At 42.8% G+C, this 24,704-nt stretch overlaps 1 protein-coding gene across 3 annotated transcripts in view; it reads right to left on the reverse strand.

The window, feature by feature from the left end:
• The window catches only part of IL1RL2 (interleukin 1 receptor like 2), a 40,386-nt gene extending 23,385 nt beyond the window's left edge, over positions 1 to 17,001 (reverse strand). Inside the window, exons 1-4 of one of the 3 annotated variants that reach the window (XM_049651283.1) lie at positions 15,621 to 15,939; positions 14,615 to 14,849; positions 11,617 to 11,812; positions 3,284 to 3,443 (exon numbers count right to left, since the gene is read on the reverse strand). In XM_049651283.1, coding sequence (XP_049507240.1) covers positions 3,284 to 3,443; positions 11,617 to 11,812; positions 14,615 to 14,849; positions 15,621 to 15,678 — 649 coding nt within the window. In that variant the 5' untranslated portion in view covers positions 15,679 to 15,939. Of the gene's footprint in view, positions 1 to 3,283; positions 3,444 to 11,616; positions 11,813 to 14,614; positions 14,850 to 15,620 lie in introns of those variants that run through there. The other 2 variants (XM_049651284.1, XM_049651285.1) reach the window with 2 other exon arrangements.
• Between the last annotated feature and the right edge of the window lie 7,703 nt (positions 17,002 to 24,704).

The raw sequence follows: 24,704 nt of genomic DNA on the forward strand, positions 1-24,704 counted from the left end.
TTGGGGTGGGACACAGAGAAGCTATAAGAGGGAAGCTAGGAAAATGCAAAAACATATGTCCTTTATAATGACAATAATATTTGCACATTCTACATACAAAGCATCCAAATTCAGTGTGTGCCAGACAGAAATCATCACCGGCCAGTTAATATACCACCTTGCTCTGGATCTCACACAGCTAAAATCTAGAAGTCATTCTAGGCAACAGCCCTTCTCTTACTTCTTCAAATTACCAACCTCCAAGTCAAACTAATTTCACCTCCTAACATTTCTTCATGTGTGCCTCCTTCTTCACAGCTAACCCCTCTATTTTCCACTCTCTACTCTTTCCTAGGTACTCTTATTCATATCCACCCTTCTATTACCATCTAAAGGCCAAGGACTTTGAAAGTTGCATCTCCAGACTTTTCTCTAGACTATGGCCTTGGCCTACTTGACATCTCCACATGGGCACCTCCAAGTACTCAACTTACCCATGACCAAGCTCATGATCTCTTTCCTAAATCCAGTTTTCCTTCAGAGTTCTATTATTTCATTGAATAATGTCACCAACCAGCCCACTGCATATGCCAAAAGGCCTAACTCCCTTGACCTTGCCATATCCCTTACCCCATATTCAGTCCAACACTAACACCTGTGGGTTTTACCTCCTAAAATTCCTTGAACCCAGCCACATCTCTCCATCTTCAATGCCACCATGTTGCCTGTACCTACCTGATATCTCACCTGCATTTCTGTACCTGCCTCCTACATGCCACTCCTACCTCTGTAGGGATCATTCTGTGCACAGCAGGCACACTCAGCTTTCAGAAATGTTAAGTCACATCATGCGACTCTCCTGCTCTCCACCCGTCTGGCTGCTTACCATTGTTCTTGGAATAAACTCCACACTCTCTGCTTTGGATTGCATGTTCCCACCAATTCCTGGCCCCTGATTACTTCTCCAACCTCATTACCTAGCGCGACCTCCCTCACTCAGCATTGCTCCAGCCAACCTGCCTACTTCCCATTATTCAGACATACCATGGTCTGTTTTGTTACAAGGCCTTTATTTTGGCTGCTCCCTCAGTCTGGAAAAATCTCACCCACTCCATCATTCAGTTTATGCTTCCTGACTATCAGTGTCACTATTATCAAGAAGCTTTCCCTGACCCACAGACTTCTCAACAGGTCCTTGTCTGTTTGATCTCACATTTTCCATTCTCTCATTGCATTGAATCTCCTTGGTAATTACACATCTCACTAGCAACTTATCTGATATAGCTCTGCCTCCCCTCCCTGCTCAGACTTCAAAGTTCCATCAGAGAAGCACTCATGGCTGTTTTCCTCCTTATCATGCTCTCTCTACTAAGCACAGGACCTGGCCTTGTTAGGCACTTAGTAAAGAGCCACTAAATTACCGCCTGAAGAAGAATCTCCTGCCAATTCCACTCAAGTTCTGATTATCAGCCCTCTTCTGGGTATTGCAGCAGCTGCCAAAGTGGTCTGCAGGCTCCAAGACCCTCTTCAACTCTTGCTCAACCATCTCAAGACTGGTCTTGTCCATCACAAATGCAGCCTCATCCCTCTGCATCCAAAGGCTCTGCAGTGGCTCCATGGGAAAGCCTGCGTGTAACTGGCCCCTTAACCTTGACCCTGTTTCACTCCATGGCCTCAGCAATCTCCGCTCCTTACCGCATACTTATGTATGCTCCAACAAAATTAGTTTTAGATCCAACACAAACTATACTGGTGGACACTTTTATGTTTTGTCTTAGACCATTCTCTCTGCCCTGTCTCACTCTTTACATCTATAAATCTAACTCATCCTTCAAAATTCAGCTGAGAAGACATTTCCTCTTGGAAGCCTTCCAAGGCCACTTATTTGCCACTCTCGTGGCTACTTCCGATTCTTTTACTGTTCCTCAGACACTATCTATAACTCTATCCTTATCACGTAATTGTTAAAATGATTCATTTACATCTCCATCTCCACTACCACCAGGTTGAGAGCTTCTCAACAGAAGAAACAATGGGTTTATGTTTTTTTTTTAATTTGTTAATGATCAGGTTCTAACAATTTGGGAGATATAATAGATCATAAATAAGTGTTTGTTGCAATGGCACGAAATATAGACTATTAAGCTCAATGACCTCTTGAGGTAGTCTTCATTTCACCTTTGAAATGTTGTGTTTCAAAGAATCCCTTGGCTACCCATGTAAAACTAAAGCATGACAGTTGCCAATCATGCTGTTAATAAATAGGTCTGTGCCTAGTCTGGGCCAGGCACTGGGCTAGGTGTGGGGGATTGAGCAAGACAACTTTCGCCTACCTTTGGAGAGATAACAGGTGATGTAAAACCCAAAAGCATAAAAATCATCAGATGTAATACAATTATTTTTCTTAATTAAAGGGTTCTAGGTGGGAAGCAGGAAGCCATCCATGCTAAATACGTGCCTAAGAGAACCACACCATTAAGAAATTGCTAGATACCACCCAGCGTTTTGAAGTCTGATAGAAATTAGTGACAGATATAATGGTCCAAATCAAAGAAATATTCAGTCTTCAGTTCTTCCCATTTAGATGAATAAACATAGAAAACAACTACCTCCTGACAAGAGAGCAAAAGGCAATAGCAAGAACTCCTTGATGAAGGTGTTGAAAAGAAGGAATGCTCATCTGGCCACTGAAAGCCTTAGTCCTGGACCTGTTTCTGTCACCAACCAGCTCTGTAAGTTTCATAAGTTACTCCTCCCGGGTCTCTATAAAATTAACGGCTTAAGCTGAATTATCTTTAGGGTTTCTTCAACCCCAAATATTCTGCTTTCAGGTCTCCAGGTCATATGTTCAAGCCAACTGGCTGCTTTGGGTTGAGAACTGATGCCCCATGAGCATCAAGTCCAGAGACCTTGAACTCTGCATGCATGGGCAGGGGAGGCCAAAGCTGGAGTGGCCCAGCAAAGTAGTCACAGTAATGATGGCTGAGGGAAATAAGAGTAACGATAATATCTACCACATCCTGAATACCTATACTTTGCCAGGTACCCCAGTACCTGCTTTACATACGTGCTCTCATTTCATTTTCACACCAAGTGTGTTGAGTATTCTGTTTTCCCAGATGAGAAACTGAACTCCTCCTGCCCTTTGACCACCCCCTCTTTCTCCCCTCTGCTTCTAACAATGGCAACTTTGAGAGTCTGCTAACCCTCAAGAAAATCAAGATTGAGAATCACTGCTTCCCAAAGCCAGCCATCTCACGCAGAGCCAAGAGGAAGCCAAGGCAATGGATATGAGCATATTTACTGATATTCACAGTGATGCTGTTTAAAATAGTGTACCGCTTCCCTGTGTGTGTCATTTGGACTTGACATGCGTAGTCCCCTCCGTCCTCTGCTGAAACGTTGCTCACTGAGAGCTTAACTCTCCAACGAGTAAACCGTCCTCCTTTAATCTCTTTACAGTCCTAAATACAAAAATATATATACATATATATTTTATTTAGTTATTTACTTATTTAATTTGAGAAAGAGAATGAGTACAAGGAAGGGAGAGGGACAGAGAGAATCCCAAGCAGGCTCTGCGCTCAGTGCAGAACCTGATGTGGGGCTCGATTCCCATGACCCTGGGATCACAACCTGAAGCAAAACCAAGATTCGGACGCTCAACTGACTGAGCCACCGGGGGGCCCTTATACATACACGTTTTAATTCAAAGAGTATTTTGGTGCATCAGTTACATTCCTAGTTAGCACCTCTTATGAACTGTGGGGAGATGCAAGAAACATGTGATCCCTAGACCATGGGTAATGTATAATCTAACTGAAGATGATTATCTATCTATCTATCTATCTGCTATCTATCCATCCATATCCATCTATATCTGTAGATAGATAGAAAGATGGATAAATATCTACAGAAGATCTGACAAAGAATATGTTGCAAGCTACAGTGAGTGCTGTAAATATTAAGTCTAACAGAGGTTGAGAAGAGAGAGGCCTAAGTGGGCTAGAAGGAAGACTAGATGGAGGAGGATTGGGTAGGGTCCGCAGAGGAATACAGTAGGAGGATGTGAACAGGCAGGAATGCCTTCCACTCACAGGGGACCATATCTCCCAGTGGACCACCATCTCATGGCACCATGACCCTTTGCTAAAACTGCAAGCCCAGGTGATTAATGACTGCTTCCACTGTGTTCCAGGCCCAAATACACCTTCTCAACCTGCCGGGGGTTGGACTTTACAGAGGTCCAAAATAACTCTTCAAGAACATTCTGCTTGGTGGTCTGAGCAATAGTCAAAGTATGATGGCTTGGCTTATGGGCAGATGTCACATAACTTGTTACGTCGCCCACGCTGCCGCTGCATCGACAAGAACAACCTCACACCAAACCAGCTTGAGGTTTGGTTGGTCTCAGGAATGCCTTTCTTGCTTGTCATCCTCAGCAACCACCCACAGGGCAGGCCTCAGCCTCCATCTGTCTGTCAGAAGCTCACATTCTCATGCTAACTGCCACTTCTTCCATCTCACAGACCCCCTTCTGAACATTTCCTCAAAACTTTGCCCCTTTCTTTGGGAAGTGCCACTCAACAGAGTAACTTCTTGAATTATTGAGCCCATTTATTCATTAAAGCATTCAAGTTCCTGCTCTTTGCTAGTCTGTGAGAGGTTGTGTCATGCAGGAATAAGATGCAGTCCCTGTCTTCAGAAAGCTCACAACCATGTAATATAGAGGACAAACTTTAGGGTTTACCCTGATAAAGATTTAATTGTCTGCGTTTGGAGCTCTCTTCTCACGGAGTCAGCTGTAGCTAGCTCAGGAGCAGACTCCATTCTTCATGGGAACAGTGTGAATGGATCCACCTTGGAAGCTAAAACTCAATAACTCCAGAACGAGCATTTCTTTATTTATCATGTGAATTTCTAAAAGTTTTACCTTATTCCCCATATGGGAAACCCAATTATAATTGGATAGTTACTTAACAAACAGAATGGGAATTATTAGTAAGGGTCAGATGGGTGAAGGCATCAGACCCCATAATGTGATGCCACCTTCTTTGGAGTAGGGACAAACAAAAAGCATTGAGTCCTTGGACTATGAAAACTTTCTTCCTTGGATAGGGCTTCGATAGGGGCAATCTCTGGAGGCCCAGAATACGTGGATCCATATATCCCTTTCTACATTTCCGTCATTGACCAGTCCCTTTCTGATCGACTCTTCCTTTCTTTTAAGATGTACAAATACTTAATCATATGGAAATCCAATCTTGATAATTTAAGAAGCAATCTTGATAGCTCCTGTCCCTTTACAGTAACTGGGACTGCTTCTACCACAGTCCACTAGGGCATCATTGTAGAGTTTAAATTCTCAGAAGGCCTTGACTGTTACTTAAAAATCTGTAAGTGACATCTCACTGACAAGATCTAAACTTAAAATATTAGTAGTGAGAGCAGGCAACATTTGAATGTATTTTGTCTCCCAAGCACCAAGAACACTTTGAGCCCAGCATGTACAGTGGTTGGAGGAATAGAATGGCCCAGAGTGTCTGGCTAAGATGCAGAACCTACAGGAGAATGACAGAGATAGAACTGGTCAGGCACCCAGGAGCCCAATCATAGAAAACCATGAAAATGGGACGAACATTGCAGCTTTTCCAGCAAGGGAATGAGACGATCATATTTGCCTTTGAGAATGATCTCAGGAAGTACAGACACAGCCTAATAGTGGAGCAGAAATCATTGTATTGAGAAGTAGTTTGGAATTGAAAAAAAAAATGGAGACATCACCGCTTTTCCAATGTGAATACTTCATTGTCTATGAGAATGCATATTTTATTTTTTAAATTTGTTTATGTCTATTTTTGAGAGAGAGAGAGAAAGAGAGAGAATGCAAGTGGGGGAGGAGCAGAGAGAGAGGGAAACACAGAATCTGAAGCAGGCTCCAGGCTCTGAGCTGTCAGCACAGAGCCCAATGCGGGGCTCAAACCCATGAACCGCGAGATCGTGACCTGAGCCAACTGAGCCACCCAGGTACCCCAAGAATGGATATGTTAATACCTGAACCTTTTCCTCCATAACCCTTCAATTTCAAGGACCATCTCTATTCCTCTTGGTCTTCAATTATCCCAGCCACAAGCTGGGCTTTGTCATTATCCAGAACCGCTATGTTTCTAAATTCCTCAAAACAAATATACCATTCTGATTATCATTTTTTATTATTCCATCTCTTCCATTCCTTTATTTTAACCAAATAATAGCATGTGATATTTATTTATTAAATAATTGCTATGTACCTACACTGAACTAAGGGCTTACCAGATAGATGATTTCATTCACTCTTCAAAACAAATCTGTGAGGCCTTATCTCTTGGACGGGTTTTAGTTGCATAAAGCAAAAAGCATCCCAGCTATTTTAGGGGGAAAAGGATTTAACACAGGTATTAGGTGCTTACAAAATTTTAAGAAGCACTCAGGCAGTGAGATCTAAACCAGACCATGCTGGTGAACGAGCTCACAGGATCCCTGCTACCTCTGACATAACTGTGAGGTGGGAGTCAAGACTTTGAAACACCCCACCTGAAAGTCAGACACCAGGAGTTGCCGCGACGCAACTCTAGCGTGCGAAGTCATGCCACATCTAGTAAAGCCACACCAACAAATACATCATCAGAGGGCCTATGCACTGCTTCTCAGCTCCCACAATGCCGAGGTCTGGGCCCTGGAACACCGCTGCAGAAAAATCCCCATGTCCATGCTGTCCAGCAGAAAAAGCAAGACAATCTAGACAATTTCTTCTTTCAGCCCTTCAGGGAAGCCAGCTGAAGAAGCTTAGTCACATCCAGAACATTAGCTGCAGGAAACCCTGGAAAACTGTAGGGTGTGTATTTGGTTGCTTTGGTTGTTTGTTTGTTTGTTTGTTCATTTGTTTCTTTTTAGCTTTAGAGCCTCTCTAGTGTTTAAAGAGGCTCACCATGGACAGTGAACATCTATCCACCATGTTCATTATAGTCTTCTACCTGAAATTTCTATCCATCACACCCATTTTTCTGTCTTCGCTGGAAGCAGTCTTCTTGACCCCTCCATTTGGTATTAATTACCACTTTCCTTCAGGTATCATCTCCTTTCCCATCATGTGGCCGTCACTTTACTGACCCCCTTTCAATTCCTCCACGCTGTCGCCCTTTATCCTTGCAGCATATTCAGCCTGCAAAACCCACCCTGGGTTGGTCCCATTGTCCCTCTCTTACATGCCTACAACCCGATGAACATTATGAGAGAAAATCACATCAACAGGAGTCTTGGCATCACTACTGATTCATGGTCTTCACCTTAGAAATTCTTTGCCTTCGACTCCCTCATTCACCTACTCACCTACACTGTTCTTTCTAAATTTCCACCTAACATCTCCCTCCAATTAATGGAGAAAAGAGGGGCCACTGGGAATGAGTTCCCTCCACTCACTCTCCTCTCCTTTCCCCTCATTCTGTCAGTTCTATCTCATACACTCTCCTCAATGGTCCTCGTTTAATCACTGAATTTCTGAAATAGCGTCAATGATCCACACGCCACCATCCGCAAGCCCTTCCAATTTATTCCCTGCAGTGCCTCCACGAGGACTTCACTAACGCGTAAAGAAGTGGAGTATGTCATTCTCCTAATAGGGTGATTGGCCGTTGACATACTTTAAGTGGGGAAAAGGCTATGTGCTGGTTAGCAAACAAGATCTTCTACTTCCTAGCATCACCTTACCCCACTCTGACATGGACCCCAGACTCTATCTAATGCCCCTAAACACCATTCTCTTTCTTACCTGATCCCTTTGCACCTGCTAGGGTTTTTTCTAATTGTCATCATTTTCGCCCCCCACCCCCCCTTCCCCACCAGCTTCATTGCTATTCATTCTTTACGCAGTGCAATGCTCACCTCCTACACAAAGCATTTCCTGGTATGGCCCCAGGCAGATAATAGGCTCTAAGTGCTTGGAGAATTGATTCCAATGTTCTCATTTGACAGAAGAAGACACTGAGGCCCAAAAAGTAACTCAAGGTCTGAACTGGAGAGTAGCAAAAACAGAGCCATAACTGAGGTCACTGGTGGGAACAGTTTCAGAACAATCCCTCTTCTTCATATTGCTTGACTCCTAGCCTCCTATCTGCTCAAGCTGAGCAGATAGTTTAAAAATAAAGATGCCTGAACCTCACCCATGGATAATCTGATTCAGGAAGTAGAAGATAAGTCCGAGCAAGTGCTTTAAAAAAAAAAAAAACCCATCCTCTTAACACTGAGGTAGTGACAAAGTTGATTCTAAAAACCTACCTCTCTACAAATGTCAAGTGCTTTCAAATCTATGACCACAACAGGCCCAAGCCGAGAGGAAAAAATTTCGAGAAGAGTTCTACTGATAAGACTCTAAAGGGGCATAATGCTGGTGCCAAGAGGTAATTGTTGCAAGGCTGAAAGGTGGGAGACAGAATGCTGGAGGAAGAGTCTACAAGAAGCCACGGAGAAGAACGTGTGACCCCGTATCCTGAGAAGGCCAAAGTTGGACTCGGAAAGTGGGTAATGCCGCAGTCCAAGCCACCTGAGGCTGAGGGGACGGTGGCCTGGCAATCAGTACCCTCTGAGCAGAACAGGAATACTGTTAGGGAATTTTTTATTTCCAAGTAGGCTCCACGCCCAACATGGGCTGGAACTCATGACCCTGAGATCAAGAGTTGCATGTTCCACTGACTTAGCCAGCCAGGCCTCCCTTGGAACAGGATTGTTGTTAGTTTTTAAATTGTAGTCAGAGCCAATGCTAACAAGGGGATAATGAGAAAGAGTATGCAAACTGTTTATTATATGTCCCGACACATATTAAATGAATACTTGTCACGTAATTTTTTTCCACTGGCCCAATAGTTAATAAGAAAAACAAAAAATATTGGAGATAGAAAGAACTCAGAAGCCATCCACCTATTCAGTAGAAACTTACTGAACATTTCCTCAGGGCCAGGTATTAGTATTGTAAGTGGAGAAGGCAGAGGCAGTAGCTATAAAGTCTGTAAAGATGAACTTCTCATTAAAGGAAAACTGGGTGTTTAGAACTAACTGTCCCAAATACTTCTTTTTTTTTTACATGTTTATTTATTTCTGAGACAGAAACAGAGCATGAGTGGGGGAGGGGCAGAGAGAGAGGGAGCCACAGAATCCGAAGCAGGCTCCAGGCTCTGAGCTGGCAGCACAGAGCCTGACGTAAGGCTCGAATTCACAAACTGTGAGATCATCACCTGAGCCAAAGTCGGATGCTCAACCTCAACCGACTGAGTCACCTGGGCGCCCCACCCCCCAAATTATCCTGAAGGTGACAGCCAGTAGACTGATAAGACAGTGCTTTGACAGATACAGGTGTAGGAGACAAAAGCTAGAGTCAGGGCCTGACGTCCTGCCAAACTCTCAAGTCATCAGCTGGGATCGAAATGACCACACAGTTTGGTTAAACCGCTAAAAGCATGGCCCTAAAAGAAGACCGCGTCAATCCCAACTTCAAATGATGATTCTCACAAGTTCACTATTGCGCCAAGCAAGCCAGGTTTGTGCCTATATGTACTACATACGATATGATTAAATTTCAGTGAAATTCATAAGCTGGCAACACTAATCTATGCTATTATAAGTCAGGGGATTAGGGAAGTACAGTTCTTTGGAAGATGGCAGAAGGGGGCCTTCTGAGGTGCTGGTGGTGTTTTAGTTCTTGACCTTGATCACTGGAAGGGGTAACCAAAGGGTATGTTCACTTTCTGATAATCCATCAAGCTTGTCCCCTTAAGCTTCATGTATTTTCTATACATACACTGAACCTCGATGGAAATTGTTCACGCATTCCAAACATTGGTACCCAGAATATATAAATATATAAAGTCTCTTGTAAGTCAGTAACAAAATGGTAAGAAAAATGAAAAAAATAAAAATAGGGCAAAAGGTAGGAGTCACCAGTTCAGAGCATTCAAAAATGGTCAGTAAATGTATGCAAAAGTTGTTCAATCTCACTAACACTAATAATTAAGGAAAAGCAACCAAAACAACAATACAGTAACATTTACACCCATTAAGCTGATAAAAAAATATATGTCTTATAATACAAAGTCCCAGATAAGGTTTTAGGGAGTCCGGGATATTGCAGGGGGTGAGTATAAGCTGATAAAAAATTTTGTCAAGGAACTTGGCATCGTCAATGAAATTGAATAGTTTATACATAGCCTACAATCTAACAATTATAAGGTTAATGAGAATGTAGCCTACAAAACTTGCACACTGGCAAATGCGCCTTAAAACACGGGGATAAGGCCATTCATTGCCTTGTGAGAGCAGAAAATGGAAACAAAGTAAATGAACACAAAACATGTAATAGGATCAACAAGGCCAAAACTGGATTCTTGGAAAAAAGTAATAAAACTGACACCTCTCTTATGAGAGACTAATCCAGTGAGACAGTGAGAGAGAAATACATTGTAACAGGGATTAAAAGAAGAACCTTCTGGCAGAAACAGACATCAAAAGAGCAAAGATGGTAAACCGTTGCATGCTAGAGTATCTGAAATGTTAAATGAAATGAGCAATTTCCTACAAAAAAGAAATCTTACCAAAACTCTTTCAGGAAGAAATGAGAAATTGGTATAAGCGTCTCTCCATTAATGAAATTGAATCAGGTGATAAAAAGGTTTCCACAGAGAAAAATCACGCCCCAGATGGCTGTACCGACAGGTGCTAACAAGCAGAATTACAGGAAGACTAATCCTATCTTAAATAACCAGCCTGTTCTCCTCCCTGCCTAGGATTATGTCTTAGACATTAATATCTGCTGGGACAGCCAAGAAAAGAGAATGCTCCAAGGTGAAAACACAAGGTGCAGAAAGGTGAGTCAAGGATTTCGTGTTTTCATAAAAAGTGAAGGACAAAGAAATAGTTTTATTTGCTTGGATAGCATGATATAAAAATAATGCAAAAGATAGAAGAAACCAATAAAAGCAGCCATGTGCTATGAAAGGTGTGACAGGCCCAGGGCAAATACAGCTCAGGAGAGCAGAGGATACTTTCCAGGAGTGACTTTTTATACTTTGTGATTATTGAATCATGTGCATGTAGTGCCCACTCAAACAAATTTATTAATCTGTTAGAATAAAAGAATAACCAAGGATAGTTCTCAAAAAATATAATAGCAGGGAGGTGGTGAATACAAGGAATAAAATATTACAAAGTTATAAGAACCATAAATTTTAAAATCAATAATCAGTGGGTAAAATTATCAGTATCAATTAGCTAACAATTAGCTAGGTACTCAAATCTCTTTACCAACTCTGCCTTAAAAGATACAACTTAAACTAGAAACAAGTTTAAAAAAATTTTATGCTTATTTATTTTTGAGACAGAGAAAGAGTGAGAACAGGGAAGGGGCAGAGAAAGAGGGAGACACAGAATCTGAAGCCGACTCTAGACTGAGCTGTCAGCACAGAGCCCGTCGTGGGTCTCGAACTCATGAACTGTGAGATCATGACCTGAGCTAAAGTTGGATGCTTAACCAACTGAGCCACCCAGGCCCCCCCCAAAACGAGTAAGTTTTAAAGAAGAAGAAAAATATCATAGGAAAATTATTTTTTTTACCTTGTACCATGTTATTGAATCCAAAACACAACTCTGTGGGAAGTTCAGATGACAGGTAAGACTGTCGTCTTTTCCGGCATGTAATATTTGTTTGTATTCATCTGATAAAATCAGTTGACTGTTTCCAGAAAAACAATACCAATATTTTCTTAACACAGTTAGGTTTACATGGATTCTGTGACAGGTGTTTGTATAGCTGTAAGAAAATGGCAAATTGAAACCTCGTAAACTCCAACAGTCACAAAATCAAATGAATCTACTCATCTCCAGATTGCCAAATCATCTTCAAGATATTGTGCAAGCCCTCTGCCTCAAGCGAGGTGGGATGCATCTCACAAATTATTACTTACAAAAAGGAAAAAAAATATTTATATTGTGGAAACCCTGGACAGCACCTTAACCACGTGATCCAACCGATTACCACCACCAAGGGGCAAATGGACACCATGAGCTGCTGAGTGTGTTGTCTGAAGAGGGTACAGACTACATGTTATTCCAGCCAAGAAGGCTCAGCCTCATCCTACTCAGGAGAAAATGTCTGGCAAACCCGAATGAAGGGATAGTATACAAAATAATTGTACTCCTTAAAAATGTCAATGTCGTGAAGCACAGAGGACCTGTTCCAGATGAAAAGAGACTGAAAATACGTGACAGTCCCATGCAATACATGATCCCAGACTGGATGCTCTACCAGAAAGGAAAGGAACAAAATGTGTCAGAAAAATCGAGATGATTGACAAAATTATAGTGTGAATTGGGAGTTAGATAAAAATGTTATATGATGGTTCCTGAATATGATAACTAAGAAAATATTCTTGGCAGCAAACACACATGGAACTACTCAAGGCTAAAGGAACACGACGCATACAACTCCAGTGTTTTAGAAGAAATGGCTTAGAAAAAAAATATTGCGTGTAATATACATACACAGCTGACCCTTGAACAACCAGGGGGTTAGGGGCACTGGACCCCGTGCACTGTTGAAAATCCACATAGAACTTTTGACTCCCCCAAACCTGAACTACTAATAGCCACTGTTGACTGGAAGCCTTACTGATAACATAAACAATGGATTAACACATATTTTGTATGTTATGTGTATTATATATTGTGTTCTTACAGTAAAGTAAGCTAGAGAGGCACCTGGGTGGCTCAGTCAGGTGAGCGACTGACTCTTGATTTCAGCTCAAGTCATGAGCCCAAGGTCGTGAGATCAAACTCCCTGTTGAGCTCCACGTTGAGTGTGGAGACTGTTTAGGATTCTCTCTCTCTCTCCCTCTGCCCCTCTCCCCTGCTCATGCTCTCTCTTTCTCTCTTTAAAATGAAAAAAGAAAAAAATAATAAAGTTAGAGGGAAAATGTTAAGGAAATAATAAGGAAGAGAAAATACATTTACAGTAATGTACTATATTTATCAAAAAAATATCCATGTATAAGTGGGCCTATGCAATTCAAACCCATGTTGTTCAGGGATCAGTCATATTTGGAGAGAGAGCAAGAGAGAGAGAGAGAGAGAGAGAGAGAATTATAAGGTAAATGTGGCAAATGTTAAAATAATGAGGAATCTAGATAAAGGATAGGTGGGAGTTCTTTATACTATTCTTGCAAATTTTGCAGGAATTTGAAATTACTTCAGCATAAAAATATACAGTTTACTAAGTATGTCTCATATCTGTATGTTAATGATTTGTGAGAATTCACACTTATTTTTTTCCATGACAGCAGCATCTGTGTCTACTTTCTAGGAAAGATGATCTTTCCCTGTTTCACAGCAACCAGATTTAAGTATTTTAAATCCAGCCCAGACATCCAGATGAATTTGTGTGCCACACAATCTCCAGCTCTATTATGTCATAACCCAGAGTCAAACAGGACAGGAGACTCCACAAGACACCTTGTCAGCACCTTAATCTATACAGTGAGTGAAATTGTGGAAAGGAGCCATGAAACAGGGGCTCACAGCCACTCCCACTTGTGTACCACTGGGCAAACGCAATCACCTTTCTCCAGTACCAATTTCACATATAATCTCAGCTAATTGTCCCTTCAACCCTATCAGGCTGGCGTTACTTCCATTTTACAGACAGGAAAATCAAGGCTCAGAGAGATCAAATCATTTGTTAAAGACATGCATGCCAGCCAGTAAGGAAAGGTAATAAAATTGAGGCCGTTGGGCAAAATTTGTCCACAAATGTGTTTTATTTAAGCCATACTCACAAAGCTTATTGAAAACTCACACACACACACACACACACACACACACACACACACACCATTTCCAGGATCCCTGAAAACTTAGAAAATGGGCTTGAGTTGTAAAGATTGCTGCCTTTGGTGGGACATATGCTTTCTGGTTCCCCACAGCCCCCACCAGGCTCAACTGTCTCCCTGCCATGAGCCCTGGGTCACTCATTTACATTACGTCCTAACATGAGGCTTACTTAGCACAGGGCCTGAAACATATCTGTCAGTCACTGTTAAATTCCTATTGTAGTGCCATTACAAAAAGGTGCTCAAAGGAGGTTTATCCCCATCTGGTTGTGCCACCTGTCATGAAAACTTCTGGCATTCTAAGAAAGAAGGCAGCAATAACAATGGGAGAAACAGATTTTTAAGCTGGTCTGGCCTGTGGCCTTAGATCAATGGGAAAAGACGCATTTCATGTTCCAACAACTGATTTATAAACCTGTTCTGTCTTAAAATGTGTTCACTGGATCGCTTCTCGGCATTTTGGCTGATATCAAGTGTAAAATGTGTTCACTGGAAACCGTCTGGTAACAAACTGTTATAAAATTGTATTTTATTCTTCTCACTGAGCTTTCTATGTTTATTAAGAGTTTATAAAGAATTTTCCTAAAAGAATTATATATATATATACACATATATATATATGGTTATAACATTATACACACACGTGTGTGTGTGTGTGTGTGTGTGTGTGTGTGAAAAAGAGACAGAGAGAAAGAAGGACTTAGTTCTATTTTAAATGAGCAACTTACTTTATGACACATTGGTAGATCCCAGTGTCCTCCTGTGTCAGGGGGAGAAACAAAATCCAGTTTTGCTCCTGGTGAATTCTGGACTGTGCATTTGTGGATATTGGGCTTTTGCCAGGATATTTATACCATGTTACATGTACTTTCCCGGACATTGGTGACAGGTTTATACAATTAAAAGCAAAAGGCTGGCCGGCGGAAGGTGTCTCCTTGTACATTCTAATATCCTTGCATGCATCTAGGGAAAGAAAGGGGTGGGGGAATCATGAAAGAGAACTCTGGTGCTATTTATTATCAGTTTTAACAAATGCCTCTTCAATTTTCTAGCCAATTTGAAATTGTATTGGAGAGTTTTCTCAGCGTGGGAGTTCCCTCAAATGGTCTGCTGATTTGATTTATGGACAAAAATGTGTCCATAAAAGACATTGACTCATCCTCTCTGTCTGGGATGATTTTGTTCTGTCCCTTCTTTCCTAAGACCCTGAGTCCTTATCTGCCTGAGTACACGTTCCTATTCTGAGCCCCCTTGTCCTGTTTCTTTGTGCTCTGCCACCCAGTTATTTCACTCCGTCTTGAATAAAAGGTGCAAGTATTTCATCCCAAAGAGGATTGTTTAAAAATCTGCTCATGTTAAAGTTCGCTTCTACTGAACCACATAGCATGGCACTGCACTGCGTGTCTTCTAGGGAGAACTCTGTTCTGCTGCTGGGTTTTGAGCCTTTGGACTCAAGACTTCCAAATTTGCCTATCCACACCTCCTCACCCCACCCACCTTCCCCCTCCCAAAGGTGCCTCAAAACCCAAAGGGGACATTTGGGGCTGAGCGTCAGATGCTGGGAACTTGCTGTTTCCCCACTCAGCGTTAACTTCACTTGGTCCCCTGGGGTGGAAGTAGCAGAAAGGCTGGGGGCTCTTGTGAGCCCCCAGATGGGCCGCGCAGGCGCTCCCACAGAGCCGCAAGGAGGCAGGTGGGTGAGGGTGGCCTAGACCCGAGGACGGCCCAACGTACCTGCTCTGACAAAGGGTGGAAGCGCGATGGACACGCCGCAGAACAACAGGGCCAGCATCCCCCCGTTGGGCTACAAGGAAGACACAAGGTGGGAGCGGATGAGGCTCGGCGGGGACGGCGACCACGAATCTCAGAGGTCCTAGCCCAGGCCTACCTGTCTTCGCGGGGTGCCCACATTTACCCGACGTGCCGCCAAAGACTCCCCGCTCCCGACCCCACCTCCAGAATCCTGCAGGCTGGAGAGGGATCAGCGGGAGGAGCTGGGAGGCGCGGTGCCGGGAAGTGATCATCGTAGGGAGGGAGGTTCCCAGCTCCGGGGTGCGCCCTGGCCCCTCCTGCGGCCGCGGTGGCGTGACCTCTGCTAACCCGCAGCGAGGCGGGTGTGCGCCCTGCGCCGGGTGAGCGGCACGCCACCCACCTGGGCTCCCCACCTGTGCGTCCCGCGTAGCCTCTCCCCTGCGCGCCTTAGCCTCAGGGTCCGCCTGGGCCTGGCGGTCCAAACGGAGCCCTCACCACCAGCTCACCTGGGAGAAGGCAGCTTAGGCCGACCTGGCAAAGGGCCGCCGGAAAAGGGAGAGGAAGCCAGAGCGCCGCCGGACCGGCAGGTAGCGGGAACTGCACACCTTCGCCCAGAGACGGAGCCCGCTCCCCCAAGGTCGCCCGGCGGGCCGGGGGCCGCCCTCCCGGTCGTGCACATGTTAGCCAGACACCTCTTTCCCTCCACACCTTTCCGACGGCCGGCGCTGCACCCGCTTGGCTCAACCGCAGACCCCGGCCCGTGTCCACCTGCCAGACCGGCAGGAGCAGGCAGGATCCCGTGGAGAGAGGAGAATGGGAGACAGGCACTGAACCCAGGCGTGGCATTTCCATACCGCGCTACTTCCTTGCCACCGTGGGCAGGGCAGGCCTACCTTCCCCAAGGGGAGCGTAGGAAGGAATAGTGCCATCACAGGAAGAAGTGGGTTTAAAGGCGTTGTTACCTGATTTTCTGGCGGCTGACAAATCTTTCACCGGCAGTCATGTCTGCTTAGATCTAGTCCGAATCGTCCCCGTAAAGGAACTCTTGCCTTTCCAGACCCGTCTGAGCAGTTATTACATGCCCTGCTTGGTCTATACAGAATACCCCAACGTAGAAGGTGTCCCAAATGGCTTCTGAGGAATAGCATTTCCCTGCCCCAGTCAGGCTGTTAACTTCTGTAAAGCAGACCTCCCAGGGCGATCCTGAAATACCTGAGCACAAAGTCGGCTCCTGTGTGAAATTTCCAAAGATGATATCAACCAGGACAGGTTGCCCTGGCCTTCAGGAGACACCCAGAGACAGGCCTGCAGGGCACTGGGACTCAGAAAAGAAGAAGGAGAAGAAGAAGAAGAAAGAGAAAAAAAAATACATATATATATATATATATATATATATATATACACACACACACATATACATAATGTAATCTCCATTTAGCAGATTCCTGACCAAGCTATCTCTGGCGGGTTTTGTGGTTTTAGAGAGAGTGAGACAGAAGCAGCTGCAGGAACAGGACAGGAGTTCGGCAATTTCATTACCAGCACAGCTTTCTGTGATGAGCTGGGGGCCAGGGGTTTGCAAGTTGCTATACTCTCATTAAACATTATTGAGGATTCTAAAGTGCTTGTTTATGTGGGTTACTGCTGTCAATATTTACTATATCAGAAATTAAGACGGAGAGCATTTAAAACGCTTATTTTCTTGTTTATTTTAAATACAAACAATAGACTTTAACATAAGTGTTAACATAAACGTCATGCATCTTATGAAAAATAACTGAACTTTCCAGAACAAATTTATTGAGGAAAGTCATACTGTTCTACATACTACTACATACCCCTGCTTAATGTTCCCAAGTCTCTTTGATGTCTGACTTAACAGAAGACAGCTGGATTCTCACAGCTGCTTCGGCATCAAACCTCTTAGGATGTAACATGTCAGGTAGCCTCTGAAAAAATCCACTTTCAAGCAAAAGACTGGAGAGAATGAGAATTAAAAAGATAAATGTTATGCCCAGAATTCGTGATCCCCAAAGACCACCAGGGAGCCGAGTCCGATGCAAAAGCAAAGAGCCTTTATTCGAGCTAGCTCCAGCAGCATCCCCTACCTGCACCGACGCAGCGGTGAGATATAGGGGAGAGAGATCCAGTTTCAAAAGCACAAAGGTTTTATTGGGGTCTAGGGGCAGTTGGTGAGGTAATGGCTGTGGCCTCGGCCGATTGGCTGGGGAAGGGTCGGAGTCCTGTTACGCAGGTCGCCGGGCGTGTTTTGATCGGGAAGTTTGAACCGGTGAGCGGGAGGTTACTCAAGGGGAGGAGGCTGGTCAAGGTGAAGGACACAGAACAAGATGGAGTCGACCGGCGTAGGCCCGCCCTTTCAATAAATAGGGTCTGAATACTATTATGAAAATGGTTTTCATTTCACACACCTTGGCAACCCTTAGGCCTCTCACACTTGGAGGACCCCTTTGGTAAGCTGCAAATGGAGATCTTTATTCCTTTCCCCTAGCATCAGCATTAAATGAGGTTCTTCAGTACATGTACATTCAGCAAGGTCTAGACACCCACCCAAAACAAAACAAAGGTGTTACTACAAAAACTGTCAAGTGACATACATACAGAACCATTGTTGTAAGCAGTGTTAAAAGTTATTTCCATTTTTTTCCTAACTCTCATTGTCTTGTTCGGCTTCTGCCTTATAAAAAAGTTTGTGTCGTATCTTACTTTTTTTATAGCTGGACAGTAGTCACGAGTGCCAAATCCAATCAGTATAGTTGCCCCAAAGCTTAGAAGTTCCAACGTGCCTTCCCAGCCCCCCCCCCCCCCCCCCTGCAGTGCCTTGAAGGGACATTTCTGGTATTTCCTTTTTCTGGTGAGGCTCTGGATCGGCCACTTTACACTTTCGAGGATGGTTTCTAGGCCTGTGTTTCCTGATAGGTGGAGGGGGAACCACGTGGCTCTGAAGGCAGAACCTATCAGGAGGATGGAAATGTTTTTAAGGAGGATGTAAACGTTGCAATTAAAAACAACAGAAAGCCAAAACATCTAGGGCAGGCCCTTAATTACCTTGAAAGATTGGAGAAACCGGAGAGCATTGTTTGCTAATGAGAAAAGGGGAGGTAGGAATTCAAACAATGTAGTTATGGAGCTTTTCTGTGGCTCAGCTCAGGCTTGCTTTAGGATGGCCCTGAGAAAATTGCTGTTTTGTGCGGGAACTTCCTGAGTTCAGTCACTTTATTCATCTTCTCTGATTTTCACATTAAAAATTCTCCTTTTAGAGGTGCAACATGCAATGGTTAACAGCTAACGAATTCAAAACAAATCATAAGTCATGGAAGCAAGACCCAGACTCAGAAATCACAATGACCAAGTTTCTGTATACCTTCCCCCCCACACCCCCACCCCCAAACACACTATCCTGTTTAGTGCTTATCATTCCGGTATGTGTGCGTGTGTGTGTGTGTGTGTGTTCCTTAAGCAACATAAATGCAAACATTTTGAAGAGTGTAGTTCTAGTTCTAGATCATTCAAGGTCACTACTGTATGATATTCCATTGTTCGACTGTACTCCAATTTATGTATCCCTCTCCTTTAGACATACAGGTTGTTTCCAATTTATATTTGCTCTTAAAAATAGTGCTGTGGTGGACATTTCTGTAATGTTCTCTTGTGTGGCTTTTTTTGAGAGGTTGTCTAGTGAGTGAAATTGAGGCATCACTGGGTAGATGCATCTGTGACTGTATTAGAAAATCCCTCATTTTCTCCACATTAGACACCCTTTAGAGCATAAGGTTTGCATTGCTTCACGTTCTTGGCAATATTTGATAATGTCAGACTTTTACATTTTGCCAGTATCGCAAGTCTAGTGATGTAAAAGCTATCTTGTGATTTTATTTTATATTTCTCGAATTCCTAGTAAGATGGGACATCTTTGCCTATGTGCATTGGCCATTTATGTGTCCCCTGGGAAATGTTTTCTCACATGCTTTGCCCTTTTACCCACCTGGTTATTTGCCTTCGTTTTATTGATCTACAGAGAACTCATTAAATTCTGCCTCTGATGTCTCATGTAGCTGCTTTCAAAGGGAGGCATAGAGGTACCTCACTGTCCTCTCCCTGCCAGGGAGTTCAAACCCCAGCAACAGCCCTTATGTATGACAGAGGGATGATTAGACCCACTTTTCAGAGGTAGCATTTGTGAAACGCTCCTTGCAGGGTGCCCGACAGCAAGAGATACTTGATGAGCCTGGAGTTTATTCTCACTCTCCCACTGACTCCTCCTTGTCAGTCTTCCCTAATTGCAGATATTTTTGCAATGGCAAGATTCTTAGAAGTTAATGTCATTGGGCACAAGCCATGGTTAATGGCCTCTTTCTAATGGTTTATTTATTCATTAATTTATTTTTATGAAGTGAAACCATTTCTCCACAGATCCTTTACATCATTCTGAGAGCAGGTGTAAAACAGCAATCTTTGTAATGGAGGCATCACTGAGTTCAGCCGGGTTGACTTTTACCTTCAGTCTATTTGCTCCTTAGACGAGGTTGTGATGTGTATTCATATACACGAATGTGTGTTTTATACAATACACAGTGGCTTTTATTTGTTCTAGCTAAATATCCGATGATTTCCCACTGAACCCAACCCGCACGTCAAGTTCCCCAGTGAGGATGAAGCAGAGATATGTTCACATGTAATGGTCAAATGCTCTGAAATGCAGGATTAGGCTGGGGTTGGGAGGGCGGGGGTGGAAGTTCTACCGCGATCTTCATGCCTTTCAGGTTCTTCAGCTCTCACGTTTGTAGTCTCTGGGAGACTTGAAATGTACAGCAGCAATTCTGTGCCAGGCTTTTGTTGCTGGAATGAAATGAGCTTCCAGAGAGGGAAAAAGCAGCAGCTTGGGTTTCCTGAGGTGCTAGGCCTGCCCCTCCCAGGCTCGGTGATCCCTTCATTCACTCATTCACTGAGCATTCATAGATATCTGGGGAAAGAGTTCTCCTTCTAGAAGGAAGAGCTAGTACAAAATTTCTGAAGGAGGAGAGAGTTTGCATGTTTCAAAATAGCATAAAGGAAGCCAGGCCAGTGTGAATTGAACAGAGTGAATAAGCAGAAATGCTGGATAAAAGAAGTCACAGAGTAGGCTGGAGCTAGACCACCGAAGGGGCCCATAGGCAATAAAAAGAAGGTTGGATTTGATTCTAGGTAAAATGAAAAGCTATTCGAAGATTTAAAGCAGAAAAGAAATATAACCTTATTTGCATTTTTAAATGTCACATTGAGCATTAAAAACTCATAAAAATGGCTAAAATTATAAAAACTGTTAATACTAAGTGTTGAGAAGGATGCGGGACAAATGGAGCTATCATATACTGTTAGTGGGAACACAAATTGGCACGACCACGTAGGAAAACTATTTGGTAGTATCTTCGGAAGCTAACTCAGCAAATCCACTCTGAGGGATACACCAAGTAGAAATGTATGCATATGTTCACAAAAGAGACATTTGCTAGAATATTCACAGCAGTAGTGTTTATAACTGTAAAAAACTAGAAATTACCCAAATGCCCATCAACAATCGCATAGATAAAACAGGTATGGTTGATTTCATGCGATGGGATCCCATAGAGCCATGAATAAAAACCACGCCCAAGTGTAGGCAACAATATGGACAGATCTCACAGATGAGTCTCACATCCATATAACGTCAAGCAAAAGAAAATAGATTTTAAAACAGACATCATACTACTTGATTCCATTTACATAAATTTCAAAATTTCAAAAACAGGAAAAATTAATCTCTGCTGTCAAAAGTCAGAATGGCGGTTTCCATTGGGCCAGGGGCTGTCAGTATCTTGGGGGACACATAACAGGGATGCTCCCATGCTGATCACCTTCCTTTCTTGATTCGGATGCTGGCAGTATGGACAAAACGTGTCTGTGAAACTTCATGGACCTGTTTCTGTATGTGTTCCTTTCCAGATGTAGGTTATACTTCAGTTAAAAAAAAAAATCAGGGGTGCCTGGGTGGTTCAGTCGGTTGAGCGTCCGACTTCGGCTCAGGTCATGATCTCACAGTTCGTGGGTTCGAGCCCCGCATCAGGCTCTGTGCTGACAGCTCGGAGGCTGGGGTCTACTTCAGATTCTGTGTCTCTCTCTCTCTCTCTGCCCCTCCCCTGCTCCCACTCTGTCTCTCTCTGTCTCTCAAAAATAAATAAATGTAAAAAAAATTTATAAATAAATAAATAGATAAAATCAAAGGCAATTTACTCTCGATACAGCATGAAAAATTGGTTATGAGGAATCAGGTAGCAAGTAGAGAAACGTGGCCCCAGGTAGGAGGCTACTGGAGTAGATCAAGGAATATCCAATCAAAGCAGAAAAGCTAAATTACAGACCATTCACCTGATAGGCTTAATCATCACTCAGAAATCACATTTCCAATAATAGTAATATAGGCAAATGTTTTTACTAAGTAAGGGTGTTAAACTGCTCATATTATATGATCCCAGCTTTATCAATAGAAAGACAATAAAATGTTAGTAATAATTTTTAAGTTTGTAAGATAATGGGTGAATTTTTCTTACTTGTATTGTTTAGAAATTTCTGCATTCTCTCAAACCAATACTGTTTCCATAATACAAAAAGGTTGGTTTTTTTTTAAACTCATTTAAGAAAAATGGTTCTCATACAAGCAACTCATAGAGGCATTACTGTCCCCACTTGCCAACAGCCTCCCTAAACTTTTACTCCCTAATTCCCCTGCATCATTATGCCCACCCCCGGCCAACTTTATTTATGCCTTATGTTCTCCCATCCAAAATCTCCAATAGCTCCCTTATACCAACTCCGAATCAAAAAAGGCAGATATTTTAGTCAGGGATTTAAGACCCTCTACCATACGAATTCATTTCCCGAAGTGCTTTCTCCTTTCACACTATTCTCTGTGTCAAGGTTTAAGTGTTTTCTGACTTTAGAATTTTCCCAGTGTCTGGCATAACATGAGGCACATCATTAACACTTTTAAATAATCCAAAAGTAAACTTGAGAGCAAAAATATCTCCCCTATATTTGAGAATATAAGGGAGGACATGGGGTCCAGGTTTTAGAAATAAAAACTCAGAAGAAGGCAGAATTGTACATTTCCTTTTAACAGTAGTGTCCAAACGGATGGCCACTGTGCACAGCTGTGAAGGCGACCGAGCAGCTGAATGTGTCTCAGGCTAAGCAGGATGAGTGATGTAAGATGGCAGAGGAGAGAAACAGGAGTGGCAGCCAGGCAGGATTAACCACTTGGGCGAAGCAGAAGGGGGTTCCCACGGAAGATGTTAAACATGCAATCCCCTCTCACTAAAGAAGTCCCAGGAGTCTCTCTCTCTCTCAGGATATATTTAGTGAAAGGAAAACCAGGGAACCTTGAGAAATGGTATTCCTGCAGCTCACCTCAGACCCAGAAGTATGAACTAAGCTACACTTGGGATCACTTCCAGGTCAAAGGTTCTGAGAAAAACAAGTTTCGCTGACTTTCACTCTGAGCAAATTAATCTCCCAACTCCCAACACAAGCCTGGAGGAGTCTCAACAGTATCCTGTGGGGCTAGATTCAAGTGGGACAGGCTCAACTGGTCTAACAACTACACATGTTCCTGACTACAGTGTTAATATTTGGGCTGCAGATTTAAGGTGAACACACAGGGTTTATGTACTTTAATCAGCCAAAACCTGACCAACATGTGTTTAGATGAGGATGTTTTTGTTTTGAAAGGCTAATAGTCACTTTAAATAGTGTCTTCTATTTCCTGTAATTCTCCTCCCTAAAACTAATATTTGCATAAAATTAATATTTGCATAAACACACACACACACACACAAAGTCATATTTTGGTTGTAAAATAAATGTTGGCATACCAAAAAGAGGTCCCTCCCACCTGTCTCCCCATGTACATTTTTATGTGTAATCTATTTTTCGTATTTTATGAATTTTGACTACTGTCCTGATCCATTTGTGCATCTAAAAAAGTAAAAAAGGAACAACTTTCCCCATTCCAACTCCAGAACATTCTCTTCCCACCTGCTACCCCCTCTGTGACTTTCACATCAAGCCCAATTTACCACACTAACAGATTCTCATCTCAAAGGTGAAAAGATTTTCCTCTGACAAACTAGCTTGAGGAGATCTGATTTTATAACCATATGATACTTATAAGTCCCCCAATTAATATTTGGGAAACCTACTACAGGTGACCCTGGAACCATGAGCAGTTCAAACCTGTGTTGTCCCAGGGTCAAGTGTACATTAAAAATAACTAGTCAGATCCTGACTTGCTAAAACTGGATTAAGTAAAAGTTATCATTTTTAGAAGTTAACACCAAGATAATATGCCCTCCTCTGCCTCCATACCCAAACTTCATAATCTGAAAAAGCTATGTTGTGGCTAAATGAATTGGGGGGCGCCTGGGTGGCTCAGTCCCTGTCTCTTGATTGCAGCTCAGGTCATGATCCCAGTGTTGTGGATCAAGCCCTAGCTTGCGTTCCATGCTGAGTGTAGAGCCTGCCTGAGATTCTTTCTCTCCCCCCATGTGCTCTCTGCCCCCCACTCTCTGAAATAAAAAAATCCAAAAAATTAAAACTAAGTTTGTTTTATATGTATTGAACAAAAGGCAAAATTTTTTAAAAAATGTATCTTGGGATTCTTTCTCAGACACCAGACAGGGTCTTTCCACGTATAAAAACCTTGAAACACAGGTTTCCTAGGTTGTCCTATTTCACAAATGAGCAAACAGGAGGCACAAAACAACGAAGTGCTTTGCTCTAGTTTCAAAACTGCGACAGTGCAGGAATTTATATTCATGTTTTTTCCACCAGATGGCACCCTTACTGAGAAACATGTCTAGAGACAAAAACAAAACAAAACAAAACAAAAACAAAAACAAAAACCCCAACCAAACAAAAACACCCAGAAAACAGAAAAACAAAAACCCTATTCTAAGGAAGTTATTTAGTAAAGAGAATAAAAATCCTCATGACCAAAAAAACAAAAACAAAAACAAAACACTTCTAAATGATTTT

This window comes from Panthera uncia (genome assembly GCF_023721935.1).
Source record: "Panthera uncia isolate 11264 chromosome A3 unlocalized genomic scaffold, Puncia_PCG_1.0 HiC_scaffold_11, whole genome shotgun sequence".
NCBI classification, from domain to species: Eukaryota; Metazoa; Chordata; class Mammalia; order Carnivora; family Felidae; genus Panthera; species Panthera uncia.